The sequence below is a fragment of the Erinaceus europaeus genome, chromosome 18 (genome assembly GCF_950295315.1).
Source record: "Erinaceus europaeus chromosome 18, mEriEur2.1, whole genome shotgun sequence".
NCBI classification, from domain to species: Eukaryota; Metazoa; Chordata; class Mammalia; order Eulipotyphla; family Erinaceidae; genus Erinaceus; species Erinaceus europaeus.
In genome coordinates this window covers 54,570,498-54,596,253 of record NC_080179.1, presented here as the reverse complement: position 1 = coordinate 54,596,253, position 25,756 = coordinate 54,570,498, and the positions used below count along the sequence as shown (strand labels likewise).

Genomic DNA, 25,756 nt, shown 5'->3' with positions numbered 1-25,756 from the left:
GTATTCCAGTGTCTTCAATCTTCTGGAAGACTTTTAAAAGTAGAGGTATTAGTTCTTCTTTGAAAGTTTTGTAGAATTCATTTGTAAAACCATCTGGTCCAGGACTTTTATTTTTGGGAAGATTTTTGATAACTGTTTCAATTTCATTAGCTGTGATGGGCCTGTTCATGTTATCCACTTCCTCTTTACTTAGTTTTGGAAGTTGGTAGGTATCTAGGAAATCATTCATTTCTTCTAGGTTCTCTAGCTTGGTGGCATATAGTTGTTCATAGAAGCCTCGCATGATATGTTGAATTTCTGCAATGTCTGTTGTGATATCTCCTCTTTCATTTACTATCCGATTTATTTGGGTCTTCTCCCTTTTTTGTTTTGTGAGTCTGGCGAAAGGTTTGTCGATTTTGTTTACTCTTTCGAAGAACCAACATTTACTTTCATTGATCTTTTGTATGGTTTTCCTATTCTCAATGTTATTTATTTCTGCCCTAACTTTAGTGATTTCTGTCCTTCTGGTTGCTTTAGGATTCCTTTGTTGTTCTTCTTCTAGGTCTTTAAGATGTGCAATCAGGCTGTTTATTTGTGCCTTTTCTTGTTTCCTAATGTGTGCTTGTATAGCTATGAACTTCCCTCTTAGGACTGCTTTAGCTGTGTCCCAAATATTTTGATAGCTTGTGTCTTCATTTTCATTGAACTCACGAAATATTTTGATTTCTTCCTTGATTTCCTCTTTGATCCAGAAGTTGTTAAGAAGTGTACTGTTGAGCTTCCACATTTTGGCACTGTTACTAATCTTTTGTTGATTGTTAAGTGTTAGTTTAATTCCACTGTGGTCTGAGAAGATGCTTGGGATGATTTCAGTGCTCTTGAATAGACTGATGCTGTCTTTGTGGCCTAACATATGGTCTATCCTTGAGAATGATCCATGTGGATTTGAGTAAAATGTGTATTCCAGTTTCTTGGGATGAATGACTCTGAAAATGTCCAATAGTTCTAGTTTATCTATCTCTTCATTTAGCTCCCTATGTCTTTACTGATTTTCTTCCTGGATGATCTGTCAAGTTGAGATAGTGGGGTGTTGAAGTCCCCTACTATGATTGTGTTACTGTTAATATATTGTTGTAGCTCTTTCAGTAGAAGTTTGATGTATTTAGATGGCTTCTCATTGGGTGCATAGATATTAATAATTGTTAAGTCCTCTTGATTGACTGATCCTCTGAGCATTAAGTAGTGTCCATTCCTATCTTTTTTAATCTTATCTATTTTCAAGTCTATCATGTCAGATATGAGAATAGCTGTTCCTGCCCTTTTTTGTGGGCCATTGGCTTGAATGATAGTTTTCCATCCTTTCACTTTAAGTCTGTGTTTGTCTTGTTGCGTTAGGTGAGTTTCCTGTAGACAACATATTGTTGGGTTGTGTTTTCTGATCCATCTTCCTACTCTGTGTCTTTTAATAGGTGAATTCAGGCCATTCACATTTATTGATATCAAAGATTGAAGATATTTTAACGCCATTCTTGTAGAGTTTTAGAGTGTTTTGATATATGTTCTATTTGTGGTGGTCTGGTTGTTTATAGGAGACCTTTCAGAACTTCTTTCAGGGCAGGCTTGGTGATGGTTGCTTTCTTCAACTGTTGCTTGTCTGAGAAGGTTTTGATGCTTCCATCTAGTCTGAATGACAATCTAGCAGGATATAGTATTCTTGGCTGAAAGCCTTTCTCATTGAGCACTCGATAGATATCTTGCCATTCTCTTCTGGCCTGTAGTGTTTGTATGGAGAAGTCTGCTGCTAATCTTATGGGTTTTCCTTTGTAGGTGACTCTTTGTTTTTCTCTTGCAGCCTTGAGGATCCTTTCTTTATCCTTATTCCTTTCCATTCTAAGTATGATATGTCTTGGTGTCTTTAGGTCTGGGTTAATTCTGTTTGGGACCCTCTGGGCTTCTTGAATCTTTATGTCTTTGGTGTTGTCTAGACTAGAGAAATTTTCAGCTATTATGGCCTGGAGAATGCTTTCTTCCTCCCCTTCTCTTTCTTCCTCTGGTAAGCCAATAATGCGTATATTGTTTCTTTTGAAGTCATCCCATAGGACTCTGTTGTTGTTTTCAGCATCTCTTAATCTCTTTTTGAGATCTCTTACTTCTTTTTTAGTTGTCTCTAATTCATCCTCAATCTTGCTAATTCTGTCTTCAGCCTCATTGATTCTATTCTCTCTGCCCTCTACTGCTTTCTGGAGTTCATCTATTTTGTTGCCCTGCTCTGATACTGTTTTAGCTTGTTCAGCTAGTTGCCTTCTTAGCTCAGCAATTTCAGCTTTCAGCTCTCTAATAACCATGAGATAATTAGAATTTTCTTCCATATTCTCATTTGTTGTTCCTGCATTTCTGATTACAATTTTTTCAAATTCTTTACTCACTCCTGTTATTATTTCCTTGGCTAATGTTTGGATGTTGAACTCGTTGTTTTGTGCTTCACCCTCTGGAGGACTTTTAGCTGGACTCTTGTCCTGGTTCGAGTCTCCAATATTTTTTCTTGTTGTTTTAACCATTTTATATAAGTTAACAGTTTTTTCAATCCCTGAGTTGGAGTTCAGTGGTGTAAAAGCCTTTTTTTTTCCCCCTGTAGGCTATGGGAGCCTGAGGGCTTTTAAACTATCAATAGGCTTCTTAGCTTAATCACTGACTCCTGACCAAGAGATAAAGCAGGGTGTGGCAGAGATAATCCAGTGGTTATGCAAAGAGACTTTCATAGCCCCTCAGCTATGCCACCAAGGTATAGGTCTTCTCCTGAGTTTCCTGGTTAGATCTCTGTCCCCTGGTGTCCCTCCCTGTTGCTGCTCCAGATTCTGAGGGTAGTAGCAATGGAGACTCAGAGTTGCACTTGGTGAGTCTCTGGGGAGTCCTTTCCTCCCTTCAGCTGTCCCCTTGTTGGTGGAGCAGACTGGAGGTGGTGTCTCCACTGACAAACTGTTGAACTGTTAGCAGTCACTTAATCTCTCCTTAGGCCCCTCTCTCCTCTCTGTCACCAGCTACGCGTGTTTGTACTCACGGGTGATTTACTGGGTTTCTGTGGTCATTCTAGTCCTGTCTTGTTTCGGTCCGGGTGGTCTCCTCTGGTATTCCTAGTTGATCCGGGAGAGGAGAGGAGAGGAGAGAAAGCGATCTGCTGCTCGTAGCTCCGCCTCCGGAAGTCGAAATGTTTAGATTTTTTATTAGTAGTTTAATAATGATTAACAAGATTGAAAGATAATGGGTGCAATTTCTTTTTATTTTATTTTTTAAAATATTTTATTCCCTTTTGTTACCCTTGTTGTTTTATTGTAGTTATTGTTGTTATTGTTGGATAGGACAGAGAGAAATGGAGAGAGGAGGGAAGACAGAGGGGGGGAAAGACAGACACCTTCAGACCTGCTTCACTACCTGTGAAGTGACCCCCCTACAGATGGGGAGCCAGGAGCTCAAACCGGTATCCTTAACACCGGTCCTTGCGGCTTTGCGCCACTTGTGCTTAACTTGCTGCGCTACTGCCCGATTCCCAGTGGGTGCAGTTTCATACAGTTCCCACCACCAGAGTTCCCTATCCTATCCCCTCCATTGGAAGCTTTCCTATCCCTTATCCATCTGGGAGTATGGACCAAAATTATTTATTTATAGGGAGTCGGGAGTTAGCGTAGGGAAGTTGCTTCACAGGTGGTGAAGCAGGTCTGCAAGTGTCTATTTTTCTCTCCCCCTCTCTGTTTTCCCCTCCTCTCTCCATTTCTCTCTGTCCTACCCAACAACAACAACATCAATAACAACAACAATAATAAATAAAACAAGGGCAACAAAAGGGAATAAATATTAAAAATATATATATTTAATTTTTTTAACCAGAGCACTGCTCGGCTCTGGCTTATGGTGGTACAGGGATTGAACCTGGGACCATGGAGCCTTGGGCATGAGGGTCCCTGTATAACCATTATACTATATCCCCCACCCAAAAATAGACTTTCTTTACATTGCAGTGTACTAGTATTATTCCCAAGTAATAATGAATCAAGTGAACTTGCAATACAAATTCTAAAGAACTTGTAAGGACCTGCGCTCAATCCCCGAGTTCCCACCTGCAGGGAGAATGCTTCAGGAGTGGTAAAGTAGTGTTGCAGATATCTTCCTCCCTCTCTACCTTCCCCATCCCTCTCAATTTCTGTCTCTATCAAATTAAAAAATATTTGTAATGAGCTAGCGAAATAGCAAAATGGTTATGCTAAAAATAGATAAGTAAGTAGATAAGTAAAATATTGAGAGGGAGAGGAAAAGGGAGAGAGGGAAGAAAGAGAAGGAGACGGAAGAGGAGGAGGCGGAAACAACCCATGGGTTAGAGGGATATAGTGTTTCCTGAGCAGTGGAGCATTCTTCCTAAGGAATTTTAGACAGAAGCTAGTTTTGTATGTATTGACAGAATGTAAAAGAACCAAATTGGAAACAAGATAGGATTGTCTAGCATTTCCTTATAAAGCTAGCAGACTACTGCTAGTTGGAAATGGTGGTAGCATAAACTTGATATATTTTTTAGAATAATAAATTTGTGGGTCAGATGGTGGTGCACTGGGTTAACTGCATGCAGTACAAAGCTCAAGGACTTGCGGAAGGATCCCAGTTCAAGCCCCCGGCTCCCACCTACGGGGGGGGGGGGTCACTTCACTAGTGGTGAAGTAGATCTGCAGGTGTCTCTATCTTTCTTTCCCTTCTCTGTCTTCCCCTTGTCTTTCATTTTCTCTGTATCCTAGCCAATAAATTGGAAAAAATGGCCTCTAGGAGCAGTAGATTCTTAGTGCCAGCACCAAGCCCCAGCGATAACCCTGGAGGCAAAAAAAAAAAAAGAAGAAGAAGAAGAAGAAGAAATTTCCAGAGATAATTTATCTCAGGAAAAACTTAGCTCCTTTTAGTCTTGTCTTTATAATTCCTACTTCATGTCTTTTGTTTGTTTGGACTAATGAATTCTATCATTTTAGCTATTACCTTATTCTTCCTGCAGTGTATGATATGATTTTTTTACTTCTTCCCGATATATACCCTTCACTTTGGACATGCTCTCCATTTTCTTTTTTTTTTTTCTTTTTAAATATCTTATTATTTTATTTTATTTACTTTTTTATAAAAATATTTATTCCCTTTTGTTGCCCTTGTTTTATTGTTGTAGTTATTATTGATGTCGTTGTTGGATAGGACAGAGAGAAATGGAGAGAGAAGGGGAAGACAGAGGGGGGAGAGAAAGATAGACACCTGCAGACCTGCTTCACCGCCTGGGAAGCGACTCCTGCTGGTGGGGAGCCGGGGCTCGAACGGGGTTTCTACGCTGGTCCCTGCACTTTGCGCCACCTGCACTTAACCCGCTGCGCCACCGCCTGACTTCCTATTTACTTATTTTTTAACCAGAGCACTGCTCAACTCTGGCTTATGGTGGTGCAGGGATTGAACCTGGAACTTTGAAGCCTCAGGCATGAGTCTCTGTATAACCATTATGCTATCTAGCCCTGCCCAACATGCTCTCCATTTTCTTTTGATATATCTGAAACGTAGATTATTCTTCATCCTTGAAAACATGGAAAGTTCTTTGAGCTTTTAAAGTGTTGTATCACATTCTCTTTATTTTAGAGACTTTGGCTTTATTCATTAAATTCTCATTTTTTTGTCAGCTTCAATCATGTTTTTATGATCATTATTTGGTATCCCTTTTTTGTTTGTTTTTGGAAGAAGTGGCAGAGATAATAGCCTTGAAAGTTGAAATTCTTGTATGTGATTTTTTTTTTTAGTGTACATTTTGATGGCAATGTTAAATTATATGAGGCTATTATTCCATATAATTTAAAAGGCAAACTTAGAGAATTACTGCATGAATTCAGGACTTCTGCTTAGCATTTTTATCATATTTATAGCTTTGTTCATGCCAACCAAAGCCAAATAATATCCATGTTCTTCAAAAATGTAGGTTTTACTGTAGAGTAAATACTGACATGCTGGATGAATTGGGTTACTGGTTGGTATCTTGATAATTAAAAGCTTATGCCAAGGATGAAAACCCTGGGTGGGTGGTGGGAGTTGTGTGCATACACCTGTCCTGTAAACCATTATTTCCCTCCAGTAAAATAATTTTTTAAAAAGCATGTGCCACATGAGCAAATTTATCAAAAATGAATTTTGTCTGCATAGAGCAACAAGCTACTAATACTATAATTATAACCAAGCAAAGTAATTATTTCGGAAGTCGGGCAGTAGCACAGCAGGTTAAGCACACGTCTCACGAAGCACAAGGACCAGTGTAAGGATCTTGATTCCAGCCCCCAGCTCCCCACCAGCAGGGGAGTCACTTCACAGGTAGTGAAGCAGGTCTGCAGGTGTCTATCTTTCTCTCCCCCTCTCTGTCTTCCCCTCTTCTCTCCATTTCTTTCTGTCCTAACAATGATGACATCAATAACAACAACAATAATAACTACAACAACAATAAAAAACAAGGGCAACAAAAGGGAAAATAAATATTTAAAAAATTATTTCCTTTTATTTTTAAATTGTCTATTTACTTTGGATAGAGACAAATTGAGAGGGGGGAGAGACACTGCAGCATTGCTTCCCCTCAGAGTGTAGTTCTCACCCACACTACTGGGTACCAGGGGCTTAAACCTGATTTTTTTTAAAACTTTTTTATTGGGGTATAATGTTTTACAGTCAACAATAAATACAATGGTTTATACATGCATGACATTTCTGTTTTCCACATAACAGTACAACCCTTTTTCCAGGACCTATACTCTCCCTTCCACCCACCCCAGAATCTTTTACTTTGGTACAATACATGAACTCCAGTTCTGGAGTGTTTTCTCTTGCTGAAAACAGAGAAATCACTATTTTTAATAACTGAGTAGTGTTCCATTGTGTATATATACCACAACTTGCTCAGCCACTCATCTGTTGGACACCTGGGTTGCTTCCAGGTTTTGGCTAATGAACCCGATTCTTAAAGCATTGTAGTATGTGCTCTTCACCAGGCGCACCACTGCCTAGCCCCTCATTGTTTTTCTTTTCTTTTCTTTTCTTTCTTTCTTTTTCTTTTTGGATAGAGACAGAAATGGACAGAAGGGGAGATAGAGAGAGAGAGAGAGAGAGGGAGATACCTGCAGCTCTCCTTTGGCACTCATGAAGCTGCAGGGGACCCGGAGCTTGAACCCAGGTCCTTGTACGTGTGTGTGTGTGTGTGTGTGTGTGTGTGTGTGTGTGTGTGTGTGTGTGTGTGTGTGTGTGTGTGTGTGTTTAACCAGGTGCGCAATCGCCTGCCCCCTTTTGTTTTTCCTTTTTTTAATATTGTTTATTTTTTAATGTTTATTTGATAGACAGTCAGAAATCAAGAGGGGAGGGGGTGATAGTATAGGGAGAGAGATAGACACCTGCAACACTGCTTCACCACTTGCAAAGCTTTCCCCCTGCAGGTGAGAACCAGGGGCTGGAAGCTGGGTCCTTGCACACTGTAATGTGTGCACTCAACCAGGTGCGCCACCACCCACTCCCCTTTTTATATATATATATTTATTCCCTTTTATTGCCCTTGTTTTATTGTTGTGGTTATTATTGTTGTTATTGATATCGTTGTTGGATAGGACAAAGAAATGGAAACACCTTGAGAACAAGCAAGCTGTCTGTAGGCACTTCTCTAGTACTAAGATAAACGCATTTCATTTATAAAATTTATCAAAGACAGGATAAAATTAAGTGAAGATTAGAAATGTCTTCTTTTTCATGGGCAAAAATTTCCCTCATACGGGTCTACAAACCAAAGATTCTAGCAAAATAGTTCGATAAGTAAGTTACTATCTTATCAAAGTGAACGTGGAGAGGGGAAGATAGAGAGGGAGAGAGGAAGATAAATAGCTGCAGACCTGCTGTGAAACGACTCCCCTTGTAGGTGGGGAGCCGGGGACTCAAACTGGGATCCTTACGCAGGTCCTTGCGCTTCGCACCTCGTGCACATAACCCGCCGCTGAAGCATGGGACTTGCATCTATTAAGTCCTAGGTTCAGTCACCACACTACGTATGCCAGAGTGATGGTCTGGTTTGTTCTTTCTCTCTCATTAAAATAAATACATCGTTTTAAAAACAAAAATGGGGGAGTCAGGCGGTAGCGCAGCGGGTTAAACACCGGTGGCACTAGCGCAATGACCTGGATAAGGATCCTGGTTCGAGCTGCCTCCCCCGCCCCACCTGCAGGAGAGTCGCTTCACAAGTACTGAAGCAGGTCTGCAGGTGTCTTGTCTTCCTCTCCCCCTCTGTCGTCTTCTCTTTCCATTTCTCTGTCCTGTCAAACAACAAGCGACATCAATAGCTAAAACAATAATAACTACAGCAATAAAACAAGGGCAACAAAAGGAATAAATAAATAAAATATAAAAAATGGAAAACACTGCATTATATTGCTTAATGTATTATCAGATTTGTATTATTTAAAATAGTACATGGACATAAATTCTAGTGAATTTTGTTAAGTAAAGCAAAATTCTTTTTTTGGTGTATATGTATATTTTAATTGGATTAATGGTTTATATTCTAGTCCTTAACACACACACAACCTTTCATCTCCCCTTGATTGGTGTCTAGAAGACACAACAGGATCTCAATGCCCCTTCATCCTGTCTCTTTCTCTCCTTCCCGAATTCTTTGATTTTTATACATCACACCCAGTCCAAGTATAAAACAGAAATTCTTACTTATAAATGATTTTAGTTTACTTTAGACATTGAGGGCCTGTGAAGCATGAGGTAACTCAGATGAGTATTTAGTAACACTTTGATAAGATAGTAACTTACTTAGTGAACTGTTTTGCTAGAATCTTTGGTTTGGAGACCCTTATGAGAAAATTTTTTTGCCCATGAAAAAGAAGATATTCCTAATCTTCATTTAATTTTATCCTGTCTTTGATAAATTTTATGAATGAAATGCTCGTAATTATCTTTAGTTCTAGAAAAGTGCCTATGGACCACTTGCTTGTTCTCAGGGTGTTTCCTTTTGAATAGTGCTGTCCATAGAGATTGGACATTTGAAACATGTGGACTCCCACACAACAAAATGGGAGAAATAATGGTATTTATATGTTAATTCTGTGAGGCCCTACACTGAACTCTATTCCCTCTGGCTGAATACCAGGTGGAAAAAAGCAAGGAATCCACTATTTAAAATACCAGACCAGATAGTTCCAGCTGGGGTTTTCTAATAATTTAAAAAGCAAAATATGAGGTCATTTTTAATATCTTAAGTAGATAACTATCCTAGCATTTACTTTAGATATTAAATCTGAGGTGCTTTGCATTAGTAACTACATTGTACCTCTAGTAACATCTGACTTAAAGTGTTTTAAGAGCAACATTTGAATTTAATATGGAGTCAGTTATTTTTCCCAAATTATCTTTCCTAGTAATACCAATTCATCAATATACTAATCCATAAAGTTGACTTACTCATTGCATTTAAGTGCCACAGGACACTTCAGCACATTAGCTTAATCAATTTGTTTGAAAGATAAATTTTCTCATGGTTGACTGCATGTAAAAATGAAGCAACTAAAAGGATTATATAGGAAGGTTGGTATATTCATGCCCTCGAGATATTTAAAACCCGACTTTTATGTATATATCCAGGATGATTTGAGATTTTTTAAATGTTATTTTAAAATTTTTTATATTTATTTATTTATTTTCCCTTTTGTTGCCCTTGTTTTTTATTGTTGTTGTTATTGATTTCGTCGCTGTTAGGAAGACAGGGGGAAAGACACCTGCAGACCTGCTTCACCGCCTGTGAAGCGGCTCCCCTGCAGGTGGGGATGGGGGGGGTTTGAACCAGGATCCTTAAGCCGGTCCTTGTGCTTCGCGCCACGTGCGCTTAACCGGCTGTGCTACCACCCAACTCTCGAGATTTTTAAATGAAATTTATCTGCAACCAGGAACATGGAATACCTACCTAGACCTGTATTTTTGGAGTCCCTTTATTATGCTGACATTACATTTCTTATTTTTAGAGTTCTTTTTTTATTTAGCATCACTTGAAAGTAATAGAACGATGGTCGGGCAGTAGTGCTGTGGGTTAAGCGCACATGATGCAAAGCGCAGGGACCTGTGTAAGGAAGCCGGTTCGAGTCCCGGCTCCCCACCTGCAGAGGGGGTCACTTAACAAGTGGTGGCAGGTCTGCAGTTGTCTGTCTTTCTCTCCCCGTCTCTGTCTTTCTCTCCCCGTCTCTGTCTTCCCCTCCTCTCTCGATTTCTCTCTGTCCTATCCGACAACAATAATAATAACCACAACAATGATAAAGTAACAAGGGCAACAAAAGAGAAAAAAATAGCCTCCAGGAACAGTGGAGAGCCCCAGCAATAACCCTGAAGGCCAAAAAAAAAAAAAAAGTAATAGAACGGTCTGTCTTTAAGACAGCTTTGGAGACATTATTATAAAGAGGTTTTATTATATTTACTCCTTATGGATTGTGATGAATTTATAAGTAAAATTTTTTAAGTTTAAAGCTGGAATTATAGTGACTACTATAATAGTTAACTTGACTAGCAGTTTTAAAAGTTAAAATTATATTTTGCAGGCCAGCAAGATAAATTACTTGAGAGGTGAAGTGCCTTTTTTGTCGTGTGCTCAACCCAAGCTTAAGCCTGGTCTCTGTCACATTGGGGGAAGCCTTGATACCTTGATATATCTCCCTCACTCCCTCTGTCTCTGTCTCTGTTTCTATCAGAAAAGTTAGTCTGGAATACTGAAGCCCCTGTTCTGACAACGAAAAAAAAATGCATATTTTGCTATTTGTGTTTATAACACTCTGCCCCTCACCTCATCCCAGCATAGAGATGTTTAGATTCCGGAGGAAAAGGTTCATTCAAGATTGTTATTTCTGTAGATAAGTATTTTATTTTATTTTTCTTTGTGAGTCACTGGGGTTAAGTAATTTATTGGCAGCTCGTGAGTCACAAGTGTGTTTCTAATTTTTTTAATGAGTAACCTAGCTGCATATAATGTTTATCTTCTTTCCTTCCTTTTACTAGTTATATAATGTTTATCTTCTTTCCTTCCTTTTACTAGTTGGTAGGTTAAAATTTCAGTTTGCGAGAGTCGGGCAGTGGCACAGCGGGTTAAGTGCACGTGGTGCAAAGCACAAAGCCCGGCTGATCCCGGTTCCAACCCCTGGCTCCCCATCTGCATGGGAATCGTTTCACAAGAGGTGAAGCAGGTCTACAGGCGTCTATCTTTCTCTCCTCTCTGTCTTCCCCTCCTCTCTCCATTTCTTTCTGTCCTATCCAACAACAACGACATCAGTAACCACAACAGTGTTAAACAACAAGAGCAATAAGTATAAAAAATTTTTTTAAAAAAATTCAGTTTGCTAATACCAAAATAACAAATATCACATTGCTTTAGAAATCTCTTATTTAGTACTTGCTCTGGTCCAGGTTTGGGTATATAGTGACATATATCACATAATCACCTTAACTTAGAGAAAGTACAAAAAATAGATAAACAACAGCTTTTGGAGACATTACAGCTGCTTTATTTGAAATGGCATATGTGTGTATATATGTGTATATGTATTGATCTATACCATCTACAGTTGAAATCTAGTATCATCTGACAAGTTGGTGAACATAAGTCTTTATTCTTTTGTAGACTACAAGGGAGTGAAAAAGGGAGTGAAAAACCAGAGGATTACTTTGGCACATAGGATGCCAGAGATCAAACTCTGAGAACCCAACACTTTATCCACTGTGTCACCTCCTTGGCCACTGAAGTAATTTTCTGCTAAAGAAGAAGCAGAACTTTGTGTATTTGGCTTTGTTCAATTCAACATATGTATAAAGATGTATAAAGATGGGCTTTAAAATTAGGAATAAAATCTGTTGTCAGAATTCAGTTTAAGTACAACTAAAGTAATAACTTCATAATACTTATACAAAAATTCTGATAAATTTCTGTTGACACCAGCAGCACATTAATATTCATCAGTATTACCTGAGAAGGTTTGGAGCATTTTGAAAACTATTTATGAGCTAATGTCTCTAGTTTCTTTCACGTAAACTATAAGAAATCTGGCAGCTGCTAAATATGTAAGAATGAGAATGCATGGGCCAGGTGGTGGAACACCTGGTTGAGTGCACATATTATAGTGCACAAGGACCTAGCTTAAAGCCCTAACTCACCCCCTGCAGGGAGGGAGGAAGGAAGCTTTACAGGTTCATGAGTGATGAAACAGTGCTGCAGGAGTCTCTCTGAGTCCAAAGTGGACTCTGGACACAGACGCTGTGGAACAAATGTCTCTTTCTCTCAGCCCCTTCTCTCTCAGTTTTTCTGTCTCTATTAAAAAATAAAAATTAAAAAATGAGAATGCATTTGCTATTTCAAAGTGAACAGATGCATTCTTGAGTGTTTAAAATTTGGGATTATAAGGTGTCAGATGGTAGCATAGCGGGTTAAGTGTATGTGGCACAAAAACACAAGGACCGACATAAGGATCCTGGTTCGAGTCACCAGCTCCCCACCTGCAAAGGAGTCACTTGACAAACGGTGAAGCAGGTCTGTAGGTGTCTCTTTCTCTTCCCCTCTGTCTTCCCCATCTCTGTCCATTTCTCTCTATCATATCCAACAACGGCAACATCAATAACAACCACAATAATAACTACAACAGTAAAACAACAAGGGCAATAAAATAGAATAAATAAATATAAAGAAACAAAAACAAAAGAATTGGGGGTTAATTGCAAGTAACAGAACCATTTAGTGTAATCAGTACATGATCTTAGAATATTTGATCTTTTAGAATCTTGTTTTTACAACTATAAAGTGTAATGCCTACATTGAAGATCTTTCATAAAGCTTAAGTGAGGTGGTGTATATATAAAGCACTTCACACAGGAAGCAGAGCTCAAAAGGAAATTACTAAGTGGCATGGAATAGTAATATATTAGATACTTACATATTAAGATATATATTAAGATACTTACATATTAAGATCATATTACTTACATATTAAGATCAGTTTTACTTGAGTTATAAAAAAAAAACTGCTCCAGCATTAAAAGTATAGAGGAAAAATTAATAAAACTACAATATAAAAGTGACAAAGAATTTATTAGGCATCTCAAGTTTTTTATAAATGAGAAAAGGGACATACTCCGCATTACAGTAAATGGTAATTATGGGAAGAGGAGAGAGGGACTTTAAGCTTTTTTTTTCTTTTTATGGGCCAATATTTCTAATGACTAAGTTGAAGCCAGTGTTCATTTACCATTCCAAACTTCTTAGGGCATTTATTTATATTATATGATAATGAATATATTTCATTATTTAAGATTTGAAAGTAAACATATCAATTAAAAAGTTTAAGGTCCTGCCAGGGGTAGATAGCATAATGGTTATGCAAATAGACTTTCATGCCTGAGTCTCCAAAGTTCCAGGTTCAGTCCCTTGCACTACCATAAACCAGAGCTGAGCAGTGCTCTGGTTAAAAAAAAGAAAGAAAAAGTTTAAAAGTTCCTCCTTACTCTTGCCATAATTACCATTTGCTATAATGTGGAGTATGTCCTTTTACTCATTTACACAAAACTTGAGATGCTTCATAAATTCTTTGCCACCTTTATATTGTAGTTTTTTTTAATTCCCTTTTGTTGCCCTTGCTTTTTATTGTTGTAGTTATTATTGTTGTTGTTATTGGATAGGACAGAGAGAAGTGGAGAGAGGGGGAGAGAAAGATAGACCTGCAGATCTGCTTCACCGCTTATGAAGCAGCTCCCCTGCAGGTGGGGAGCCCAAACTGGGATCCTTACACCAGTCCTTGTGCTTCAAGTCACCTGCACTTAACCTGCTGCGCTACCACCAGACTCCCTATATTGTAGTTTTATTAAACTTTCCTCTATATTTTTATATGCTGGTGCAGTTTTATTTTTTATAATTCAAGTGAAACTGATCTTAATATATATATTTCTAATATATAAATTTCTAATGTATTCCCATACTGCTTTGTAATTTCCTTTTAAGCTCTGCTTCCTGTGTGAAGTGCTTTATACATAACATCATCACATGGTGGTGCAGGGAACTGAACCTGGGACTTTGGAGCCTCAGGCATGAGAGTCTCTTTGTATAACCATTATGCTATGTACTCCTGCCCTCCCTATTTCCTTTATTGATACTCTTATCTTTATTACTTCCTTCCTCCTGCCATCTTGGCCTTTGATTTGCTCTTCTTTTTTCTAGTCCTTACATATTAAACTAAGTTGTTAATTTGAGATATGTCTCTTTGATAATGAGGGTATTTACAGCTATAATTTTCCTTTTGAGCAATATTTTTGCTGCACATGTAAGTTTTGATAATATATACTTCATTTTTTTGTTTATCTCTAAGTATTTAAAAAATTTTTTAATAATTTTTCTTTAATTTATACCTTTTAAAAATATTTTTATGCTTGTGGTCTGGGAGGTGGCGCAGTGGTTAAAGCATTGAACTCTAGCATAAGGTCCCAAGTTCAATCCCTGGCAGTGCATGTACCAGAGTGATGTCTGGTTCTTTATTTCTTCCTATATTTTTCATTAATAAAATATCATAAAAATATTTTTATACTTTATTAATTGGGTAGAGACAGGGGCCAGCTGGTGGCACACCTGGTTGAGTGCACATGTTACAATGCCTAAGGACCTGGGTTCAAGCCCCCAGTCCCCACCTGCAGGGGAAAAGCTTTGTGAGTGGTGAAGCAGTGCTGTAGGTGTCTCTCTGTCTCTCCTTCTCTCTATCACCCCCTTCTTGATTTCTGGCTATCTCTATCCAATAAATAAATAAAGATAATTAAAAAAAAATAAAATAAAATAATTGAATAGAGACAAAGAAGTGAAGGAGGGAAGAGGGAGGAGAGAGAGAGAGAGACAACTGCAGCATTGCTTCACCACTTCTGAAGCTTCTCTTGCTGGTGGAGACTGAGGGTTTAAACCTAGGTCATTGCACATAGTAACATGTGCACTTAACTGGATATACTATCACTTAGCTTCTTTATTTAACTTAATATTTAGGTGCATTTTTTTTTAATTTCCATGTGTTCATGATTTTTTCCCCAGTTTTCCTCTTGTCAATGCTTTTAGCTTCATTCTATTGCTATTGTAAAAGGTATTTTGCATGACTGCAGGCCTTCTAATTGTACTGAAACTTGGGTTTTGACATGATATATAGTCTGCCATTGAGATTATTCCATGAATGTGTACTTGAGAAGAATATGCAGTCTACTATGGTTTTTTATATGTAAAACAAGCCCTGTAAGATTATAAAGGAAACTATTAGAATAGTTAATAAGCATATTCAAATTGTGATGTCAATATAAGGTATTTTTAGATGAATATGGATTATAATCTTAGGGTAGTAATGCATACAAGCAATGTTAGAAGATACCTGGTACCCTAATGTGGCGTAAAATTATCTGTGGTACAAAAACAATAAATAACAAGGGCAACAAAAGGGAAAAATAAATTAATTTAAAAAATATATCAGTGGTTTCTGTTGGTGGAAAAATAATAGGTACACTAATACTACCTTAGTATTGGTAAGGACCAGCTAGTGTGCGCCTGTACGCAAGAACCCAGGTTCAAACCCCTGGTCTCTACCCGCAGGGGGGATGTTTCATGAGTGGTAAAGCAATGTTGCAGGTGTATCTCTGTATCTCTTTTTTTTTTTTTTAATATTTTTTTCATTATCTTTATTTATTGGACAGAGATAGCCAAAAATCAAGAGGGAAGGGAATGATAGGGACAAAGACAGAGAGACATTTGCAGAATTCACAAAGCTTTCCCCTTGCAGGTGGGCTTTGGGGGCTCGAACCTGGATCTTTGCACATTGTAAGAAAAGCACTCAACCAGATGTGCTACAACTCAACCCTTCTCTCTCCTTCTCTCTCCTCTCTGTCTCAATTTTTCTCTGTCCTATCAAATTAAATAAAGTTAAAAACTATGAAAAGTAAAACTACTGTAGTGTTACTAATTAAAGGAAATAAATCTTAGTTAATTTTTTTTTAAAAGAGAACATTGATCTTCATATAGACATTCTTGAATGGGAGTACACAGTCCAGTAGTTTGTTATAACTTTAGTGGCATTACTTGGTAACTAGGCAATAAGAATTTAATGGCAACACCTTATTGTCCTTTTATTACCTTCAGCTCTTTTTCCATTTGACCTTCTTCTATTATTTAATTCCATTTTATATCAGTAATTGCATTTATTAAAACCAGTGTTTCTTTGTCATAGGAAATGCTGATCTTAGTAAATTTCAGCTATTGGGAGGAAAGTGTTCTTTAATAAATAAGTTAAGGGCTTTTTTTTCTACTTTCACATCGCAGTGCTGACTATGTTGCCTTTTATGTCCACAGTATTTTATAAATGTAAACTATAGCATCTAGAAAATCACTTCTACAAAGATGCGATGTAATAGCTTATTGTAAGTAGGTTAAATAGACTGGCTTTATCTCAAGTGACTTATTATATTAAAGAAGAGTTTAATATATTCAGTTTTACTGTTGAATCTCCAAATGAGTTCTGACACCTCTGATGATTAAAGTTGGCAAGTTTTTCTTTTGACAGCATCAACAAAGAGAGCATTGTAGATGTAGAAGGTGTTGTGAGAAAAGTGAATCAGAAAATTGGAAGCTGTACACAGCAAGATGTGGAATTACATGTTCAAAAGGTAACTTTTCCCAAAATGCAAAGTTGTAATTAGTTATATATATTTTCATTTCATTAATTGATTGCCAACCAGTTAGCTTTTTTCAAAGATGTTTGTTAATGAAGGAGAGAGAAAATGGGAACCAGAGCATTACATTGACTCATACAGTGCCAGGGATCCAACTTTGGATCTCATGCTTGCAAGTCCTATGTTCTCCCACTATGTTGCCTCCTGAACCATAATTGCTTCTCTTCTGCCAAGCTTACTGATAATGGTACCAGAAAGGTTTCCATGAGAAGAGGGTTGGGGGGGTGGAGGAAGAAGCACATGCAACAGGGATCAAATGCTTATTTCATACATTCAAGTCTGTCACTCTACTTGCTGTGTCATCTCCTAGAATGCTACACCACTTTTTTTTTAACTTTATTTATTTGATTTGATAAGCCAAAGAGAAATTCAGAGGGAAGGAGAGAGAGAGAGAGAGAGAGACCTGCAGCACTGCTTCACTACAAGTGAAGCTTTCACCCTGCAGAAGGGGACCAAGGGCTTAAACCTGGTTCCTTGTGCAGGGTAGTACAAACACTTAATCAGGTATGCCACCATCCAGACGCTGCCATATCATTTTCAGTACTTAAATAAATAAAAATTCAATGATAGAGTAAGTGAGTGTACTTCTCAAATATTCTAATTATCTACCATGCTGAACAACTTTAATAAATGTTAAATATAAACATAAAGCCTAAAGAGCCTATAGGCAAATGAAAATATCTACAGTGCATAACAAAGTATAAAGTACTATATACTAACTATAGTAATCACAGTAACTCTATTTGATCACTTTCTTTTTTTTTAATATTTATTTATTCATTCCCTTTTGTTGCCCTTGTTTTATTGTTATAGTTAGTATTGTTGTTGTTACTGATATCGTTGTTAGATAGGACAGAGAGAGTAGGGGAAGACACAGAGGGGGAGAGAAATAGACAGCTGCAGACCTGCTTTTACCGCCTGTGAAGCAACTCCCCGCAGGTGGGGAGCTGGGGCTCAAACTGGGATCCTTATGCCGGTCCTTGCGCTTTGTGCCTTATGTGCTTAAGCCGCTGCGCTACTACCCAACTCCCCCGATCGCTTATTTCTTTACACATTCAGTGAGTAGTTACGAAGTGTGTATTTGGTGCCAGGCACTGTGTGAAGTTCTGGAGATCCAACGTGGCCACAGCCTAATAAGGCAGATGATGAATATTTATTCATGTCCAGTTCTTTGCATTAGAGATTAAATTTCTGTTAACTTGTCAAAGGGAAGTACTACATCTTGGGTATAGAAGGAGAACTGGAGTATCGTTTTGACACTGTCATAAAATATCTCTACTGAATGTTAATGGTAATCTATGAAATGAAAAAATATAATTTTTTAATATTTTATTTATTAATGAGAATGATATGGGAGAGAAAGAACCAGGCATCACTCTGGTACATGTGCTGCCGGGGATTGAACACGGGACCTCATGCTTGAGAGTCCTGTTCTTTATCCACTGGACCACAAGAAGAATATAATTTCTTTTTTTTAATTAACTAAAGCAGGTCTTTCCCTGATACTGCTTATAGGTGTTTTCACTGCACAACTCTGATTTATGGGGGTGGGTATTTTTTATGTTTATTTTCCCTTTTGTTGTCTTTTATTGTTTTATTGTTGTTGTTATTTATGTTGTCATTGTTAGGACAGAGAGAAGTGGAGAGAGGAGGGCAAGGAGGGGACATAGACACCTGCAGACCTGCTTCACTGCCTGTGAAGTGACTCCCCTACAGGTGGGGAGCCAGGGCTAGGGCATAGAACTGGAAGGGGGTGGGTATTTTGAACCTGGGATTTAAGAGCTTAGGCTTCAAAAGTATTTTGCCTAACAACTGTGCTATTTTCCCCTCCCAAATGCTGAGAGATTTTAACACCATAAAGGAGCAGCCCCTATGACTTGCTTGTAGAGTTAGATATAACTCATGAAAGATGTTGGACAAGGATTATTTGGGAATAGAATGAGAAATGTCGAACTTCAGAGTTGGACTGACAGTCCTAGGGGACCAAATTTCACCTAGAAATGGTCAAATACAATAGTAAGCAGTAATAAGGACTTTTTTTTTTTTTAATCACCCCCTTGAAATAAAGTGTTTGTATATTCATTACTTTGATTCATGCCACAGACTTCACTTTACAGAGCAAATTTTTAAAAATTATTTTTATTTATTTATTTGATAGAGACAGAGAAATTGAGAGGGGAGGGAGAGATAGAGGGGGAGAGACAGAGAGACACCTACAGCCCTGCTTCACCACTCATGAGGCTTCCCCCTGCAGGTTGGGACCAAGGGTTTGAACCCGGGACCTTGTACATTGTAGCATACATGCTTAACCAGGTGCACCACCGCCTGGCCCCCAGAGTAAAATTTTGATTTTTTAAAATTAATGTTATTTTTGAGAGAGATGCAGAGAGAGACACACACACACAGAGAAACATCAGAGCACTGCTCAGCTCTGGCTTATGGTGGTACAGGGAGATTGAATCTGGGACTTAGGAGCCTCAGACATGACAGTCTGTTTGCATAACCATTATGCTGTCTCCCCCGCCCGGATTTTTTTTTTTTTAACCTGTTTTACACAGAGAAGCCAGGGCACCACTCTAATACATACACAGTACGCTCCAATACTGCTGAGTCTTGAATAGGAGAGGCCCACACTATAGCATTTGAGTTATTTTCCCAGCAGAGAGTAGTATTTTGAATGTCTAAGGTTAAATGCTCTGCCTAACAGTTTTTATGTCATTATCACCCTTTATTATCTTAGAATTTGCAGAGCATTTGTATACATATGCTGGCTTGTCTAGTTGTTCTAGCTATTAAAGGAGGTAGTCAGGAAATATTATGCTCATTTTTGTAGGTGGAAAACATGAACCATCTTGTGTGATGTTTAGCAAGTAAGTCTCAGTTAAAGATGTATTGAACACCTGAAAAACCAACTGATGATTTTTTTTTTTTCCTCCAGGGTTATTGCTGGGCTCGGTGCCTGCACCATGAATCCACCGCTCCTGGAGGCCATTTTTCCCCCTTTTTGTTGCCCTAGTTGTTGCAGCCTCGTTGTGGCTATTATTGCCATTGTTGACGTTGCTTTGTTGTTGGATAGGACAGAGTGAAATGGAGAGAGGAGGGGAAGACAGAGAGAGAGGGGGAGAGAAAGATAGACACCTGCAGACCTGCTTCACCACCTGTGAAGTGACTCCCCTGCAGGTGGGGAGCCGGGGGCTCGAACCGAGATCCTTATGCCGGTCCCTGCGCTTTGCGCCACGTGTGCTTAACCCACTGCGCCACCGCCCAACCCCCCAACTGATGATTTTTTTAAGCAAAAAAAAAAAAAAAAAATACCAGGTTTTGTGTGCTTCATGGTATTTTTTGTAATTTCTTACTTTCAGATTTATGTGATCAGTTTGGCTGAACCTCGTCTGCCGTTGCAGCTGGATGATGCTGTTCGACCTGAGGTGGAAGGAGATGAGGTAAAATTTATATTTTGAAACACTGTACTTCATCTCTGTGTTTATTTTTCATAGCATTAAGTACCTGTTGCCTCATCCTCTGTATAACCGTGAGCTTCACTTTAAGTTTACTCTGACACCAGCAATTCTAAAACCTTTTTGGTCTCAAAATTCCTTCATACTTTTTAAAAATAATTCACCCCATCGTTTGGATAGTGTGCTGCCTTGCCATGTACATGACCCAGGTTAAACCTGGCTCCTACCACACTGAAGGAAGCTTTGATACTGTGGTCACTTTTAACTCCCTCTCTGCCTTTCTACTTCTCTGTCTTAAAAATAATAATAATTTAACCCATAGGCTTTTGTTTTTCTAGGTACACCTATTGATATTTATATCTTTAGATGTTAAGGTATAAAGTGTTTATTAACTTATTAAAATAATATAAATGTATTTACACATTGTTAAAGAAAATAATAAGAAATTGATGGTTTTTAAAATTTTCACAGACTAGTCTTTTGATCCCAAGAACAGATTAATCTAATTAAATTGCCATATCTATTTGTGGGGGATAGCTCATCCATCCAGTAGACCTTCTGTTTTACTATGGGCAAGATTCTGGGTTTAAGCCCCAGCATCTCCTGGGAGTGATGGTGTAATGACTCTCTTCCTGTCTCTCTAAAGGATGGAAGAAAAGTAGGGAATGGGGGGGGAGGAGATAAAGGAGTTAGTATAATGATAATGCAAAAAGTTCTTCATCCTAAGGCTCCAAAGCTCCAAAGTTCAATCTCACACACCATCATAACTCAGAGCTGAGTATTGGCTCTAATTAAAATAAATAAAGTTCAGTGATAGTATACTCAGCAGTCCAATTACACATGTGAGGCCCTAGATTCATTCCTTGGCACTTAAAAAAAAAAAAAAACATGCATGTGGTCTGGGAGGTGGTGCAGTGGATAAAGCATTGGACTCTCAAGCATGAGGTCCTGAGTTCAGTCCCCAGCAGCACATGTACCAGAATGATGTCTGGCTCTTTCTTTCTCCTCCTATGTTTCTCATTAATAAATAAATAAAATCTCAAAAAAAAAAAAAAACTTGGATGATTTCTGAAGGCAGTACTATACATGAGTCCCAAAGTTTAACCTATGTCATGCAAATAACAAGAAGAATTTCTTGTTTGCTGTCTTATTCAGAAGATTTTCTTTACTGTCAGTCATCAGCAAACAAGCAGCATTATCCAGCCTTTTGCTGGGTCTCTTAGAAGGGTCACTATTGGGTAGAAAAGGGATTATCTCATACCTCTCAGCTCATCTTCTAATTACAAAGCAGATGACCTCAGGACTGATAATCTCTTAGAAAGATGTTTTTTTGTGAAAACTAGTTATGCCTTTACACTTTATTGAAAGTATTTTAGGAGTCTTTATTAGAATATATTTGAGAACCACTGTTCTATGTCAGTTTTATCTGTTCCTGCCATCTTACTATAGGTAAAAATCAGGAATCAATGAAGATGAAGGTATTTAAGTCTTCTGATATCCCAGAAAGGAAATAAAGGTTTTTGGAGTGGGAGACAAAAAGAAACCATTAACATTTATTCACTCTTATTTCTCATTTTTCATTACTTAATAACTTCTCTCTGACCCTGTTTCTTATTTGTCGGATTCCTGATTTGGGGGTTTAATATTAGTACTATTTTAAAGTAAGTATACTTTAAGTGTGACTTGGGCCAGGTGGTGGTGCACCTGATAGAGCACATATGTTATGATGCAAAAGACTGGCTTTAAGTCCCCAGACCCCACCTGCAGGGAGGGGGAGGTGACAGGAGCTATGAAGCAGTGCTACAGTTGCCTCTCTTTTTCTCTTCCTTTTTGTCTCCCCCTTCTCTTTCAGTTTCTTTGAAGATCTTGGGCCTGAAAATAGCTCAACTCCTTTGCCAAGTGTGTGACCCAGGTTTGGACCTGGCCACCATTATATTGAAGGAAACTTTGGCTCCTGTGTTTTATGTCTCCTCTCCTCCCCTCCCTATCTTCCCCTTCCTGTGTGAAAAAGTCAGCTTGGATCAGTGAAGCCCTGATAAGGACATAAGGACAAAAGATATTTTCGTGTGTGCTTAAAATATTTAATGAAACTTTTTTGTTTGTTTTGTTTTTAAAGGAAGGAAGAGCTACTGTTAACCAGGATACAAGATTAGACAACAGAGTCATTGATCTTAGGGTATGCTTCATTTACTTAATAAATGCCATAATATGCCTAAATTAAGGTGGGCAGGGATGTCATACACTGCTCAGACTCTTAGAACCAAATTGTGCGTGTGTGTGTGTGTGTGTTAATGCAATAAATAAGTCACCTTTCTGACTAGCCACCTAAAAAGAATTGTAGACAGCAAGGACAATTAATAGTTACAGAATATTGACTTACTTCATAAAGCCATTAAATGGACTTGCTTCCACTTAGTACCTGTTTTAAACATGCTAACAAGTAGATATGCAAATATTACTATCTCTACAAAGTTATAAAAGGAAATATGTGTGTATTTGTTAGCAGTCAGGTAAACTTGAGTAATTAATCCCTCAGTGCCATGATCCTGGGTTTCCATAGTAAACCCTAAATTGAAAAGAATTACTTCATCATACCATCAGACTGTGAGAAAAGAGATCCAGAAGGGTAGGACCGGTGTAGAGATGGACATTTACCAGGTATCACAGCATGGACTGCCCTCCTCCATCTATTGAGCATGTGTGCATACAGCTATGTCAGGTAAAAATATCTTTTTTATTTTTCTATTTATTTATATATTTTTAAATAATTTTAAAAATTAAAATTATTTTATTTATTTATTCCCTTTTGTTGCCCTTGTTGTTTTGTTGTTGTAGTTGTTATTGTTGTTATTGATGTTGTTGTTAGGACAGAGAGAAATGGAGAAAGGAAGTAAAGACAGAGAGGGAGAGAAAGACAGACACCTGCAGACCTGCTTCACCACCTGTGAAGCGACTCCCCTGCAGGTGGGGAGCCGGGGGCTCGAACCGGGATCCTTTTTTCTTTTTTTTTTTAATTTTTTTTTTATTTGTTATTGGATAGAGACAGAGAGAAATTGAGAGAGAAGGGGGAGATAGAGAGGAAGAGAAACAGAAACACCTGTAGACCTGCTTCACCACCTGTGAAGTGACTCCCCTACAGGTGGGGGAGCTGGGGGCTCGAACTGGGATCCTAACAGGTCATTGCACTTTGCGCCATGTGCGCTTAAACCCGCTGCGCTACCACCCGACTCCCCTGGAACCAGGATTCTTACGCTGTTTCTTGTGCTTCGCACCACCTGCACTTAACCCGCTGCGCTACCACCCGACTCCCAGGTAAAAACATCTTAAGGGTGAGGGAGTCAGGCGGTAGCACACTGTTCTATGTCAGTTTTATCTGTTCTACAACAACAATAAAAAAACAAGGGCAACAAAAGGGAAAATAAATATATAAAAAAAAATTTTTAAGTAGTAAAAAAAACATCTTAAGGGTGTATGTAAACATTTTAAGGGAGTAATATTTGAACAGTCTCTCCTAGTATGTAAACCACTCTATAGTATGTAAAGCCATCTCTTAGTGTATAAACCATTCTCTTAGTATATAGTCTCTTAGTATAAACAGACTTGTTATCTTCACTTACATCAAATTCTATGGTTATTCTGCAGATCTTGACCTTGCTCAAAGAATGTTGGCAAAATTCAGGGGAATCAGAGAGCAGGTTTCTTTTCAGCCTGGGGGGCTTTTTGATCTCCTATCTATGTTTATACTGATACTGGCCAAAAACTCGTGGAGGATGAAGACACAGAAACCACAGAGAAAGCAAGAAGTTTCTGTACATAGTTCTTCATAAGTAGAGAAAAAGGGACACATTATAGGCATTATGAATCATAGGTTCCCAGCACCTCAGCCCTTTGAATTTGATCTGAATACAGAATTAATAATAAAGAATTGTTGACTCTTGTGGTTTACATAGTGACTTCGTGTCTTCTGGTTCCCTTTCTGGTTTGGTTGCATGTGAAAGAGTTTAGTGGTTTCATCATCTTTCTTTATGGTTTGACCACATCCTCCTTTGCTTAAATACCTTAAAGCATCCCAGGAGGTGGTGCTTTGTCTCAGTCATTGGACTCTCAAGCATAAGATTATGAATTTGACCCCCAGCATCACATATACCAGAGTGATGCTGTGGTTCTCTGTCTCATAAATAAATACTTAAATATACATATGTATATTCTGGGCCTGGAGGGAGGGGTGCACTGAGTAGGGTGCTGACTTTGGAAGCATGAAGTCCCAAGTTCAGTCCTACCAAGTATGCATGCCAGAGTGGGAGACCATGCCTACAGTTTCTCATCTTCTCGTGAATGTTCTCTGAAGAAAACTTTGATCTATAACTTAGGTAATTTTACATCATCATGATATAGGACCACAAAGTTCTTTTCACCCACGCCCCCCCCCCCCCAGAGTCCTCAGCTTTGGTGAGATACACTACGCCCTGTCTAAGTTTCATCATGTGCTCTCCCTTCCTGGCCCTGTTTCTTTTACTCTAGCACCAAAAACAGTAAAGTATTAGGAATAAAGTTAAAGAAAGTCAACGACTTGTACACCGAAAATTATTGGTCACTCTTAAAGGATATAGAGATACAAAGAAAGTTACTATAAATTTTTAAGCTCCTTATTTATGTAAAGGTCTATCTAAAGATCTTTATCTAATGATCTATCAAAACCAGTTCTTTGGACTTCAAGCTTATTGAAGTCAAGAGTTGGAGATGTTAGAAAAAATGGACATTGTTATTCCTCTATAATATGAAAATATAATAACCTTATATTTATTGTCATGTGACCAAACTTTTCCCCTCTGTAATGAGTTGTTTTCTCTCTGAAATTTCCAGACAGATGGCCTGATTAGAAAATGTTCCACCTCAGTTCATGTATCAAATTGATTTAATAGATTTTATTACTATCTTACAGACATCAACTAGTCAAGCAGTCTTCCGGCTCCAGTCTGGCATCTGCCACCTTTTCCGAGAAACTTTAATTAACAAGGGTTTTGTGGAAATCCAAACTCCTAAAATCATCTCAGGTATGCTTTAAAGTCCTTCTTTTAATTGAAAAATAATAATAGGGGTGGGGGTAGATGGCATAATGGTGATGCAGAGACTCTCATGACTGAGGCTCCAAAGTCCCAGGTTCAGTCCCCTGTACCACCATAAGCCAGAGATCAGCAGTGCTCTGGTTAAAAATAAATTAATAATAATACTAATAATTTGCTTTCCCTGAAGTTACTTAGGATTCTTTTAAATTTGAGAACTCCATGGTTAACTGCCATAGGACTTTAATTTGAGGACCATGTTATCCAGTAACAATTATTATATTGTAAACATTAGTAGCCTTGTATGTCCTTATTTCAGAATTTAGTGTTTGATAATTGTGTAATGATACAGTCATACACAAAGCAAAATTATTTAAATTACTCAAATTACTTTCTTCCTCCCCTATTTTAATTCACTTTGATCATTTTATTGGAGTTAATGGTTTACAGTAC

At 38.2% G+C, this 25,756-nt stretch overlaps 1 protein-coding gene across 3 annotated transcripts in view; it reads left to right on the top strand.

The window, feature by feature from the left end:
• DARS1 (aspartyl-tRNA synthetase 1) overlaps positions 1-25,756 on the top strand; it is a 70,436-nt gene that overhangs the window by 23,921 nt on the left and 20,759 nt on the right. For all 3 annotated transcript variants that reach the window (XM_060178048.1, XM_007525016.3, XM_060178049.1), the window contains 4 exons: positions 16,614-16,716; positions 20,145-20,225; positions 22,357-22,416; positions 25,183-25,294. In XM_060178048.1, the coding sequence (XP_060034031.1) occupies positions 16,614-16,716; positions 20,145-20,225; positions 22,357-22,416; positions 25,183-25,294 (356 nt within the window). The remainder of the gene's footprint in view (positions 1-16,613; positions 16,717-20,144; positions 20,226-22,356; positions 22,417-25,182; positions 25,295-25,756) is intronic.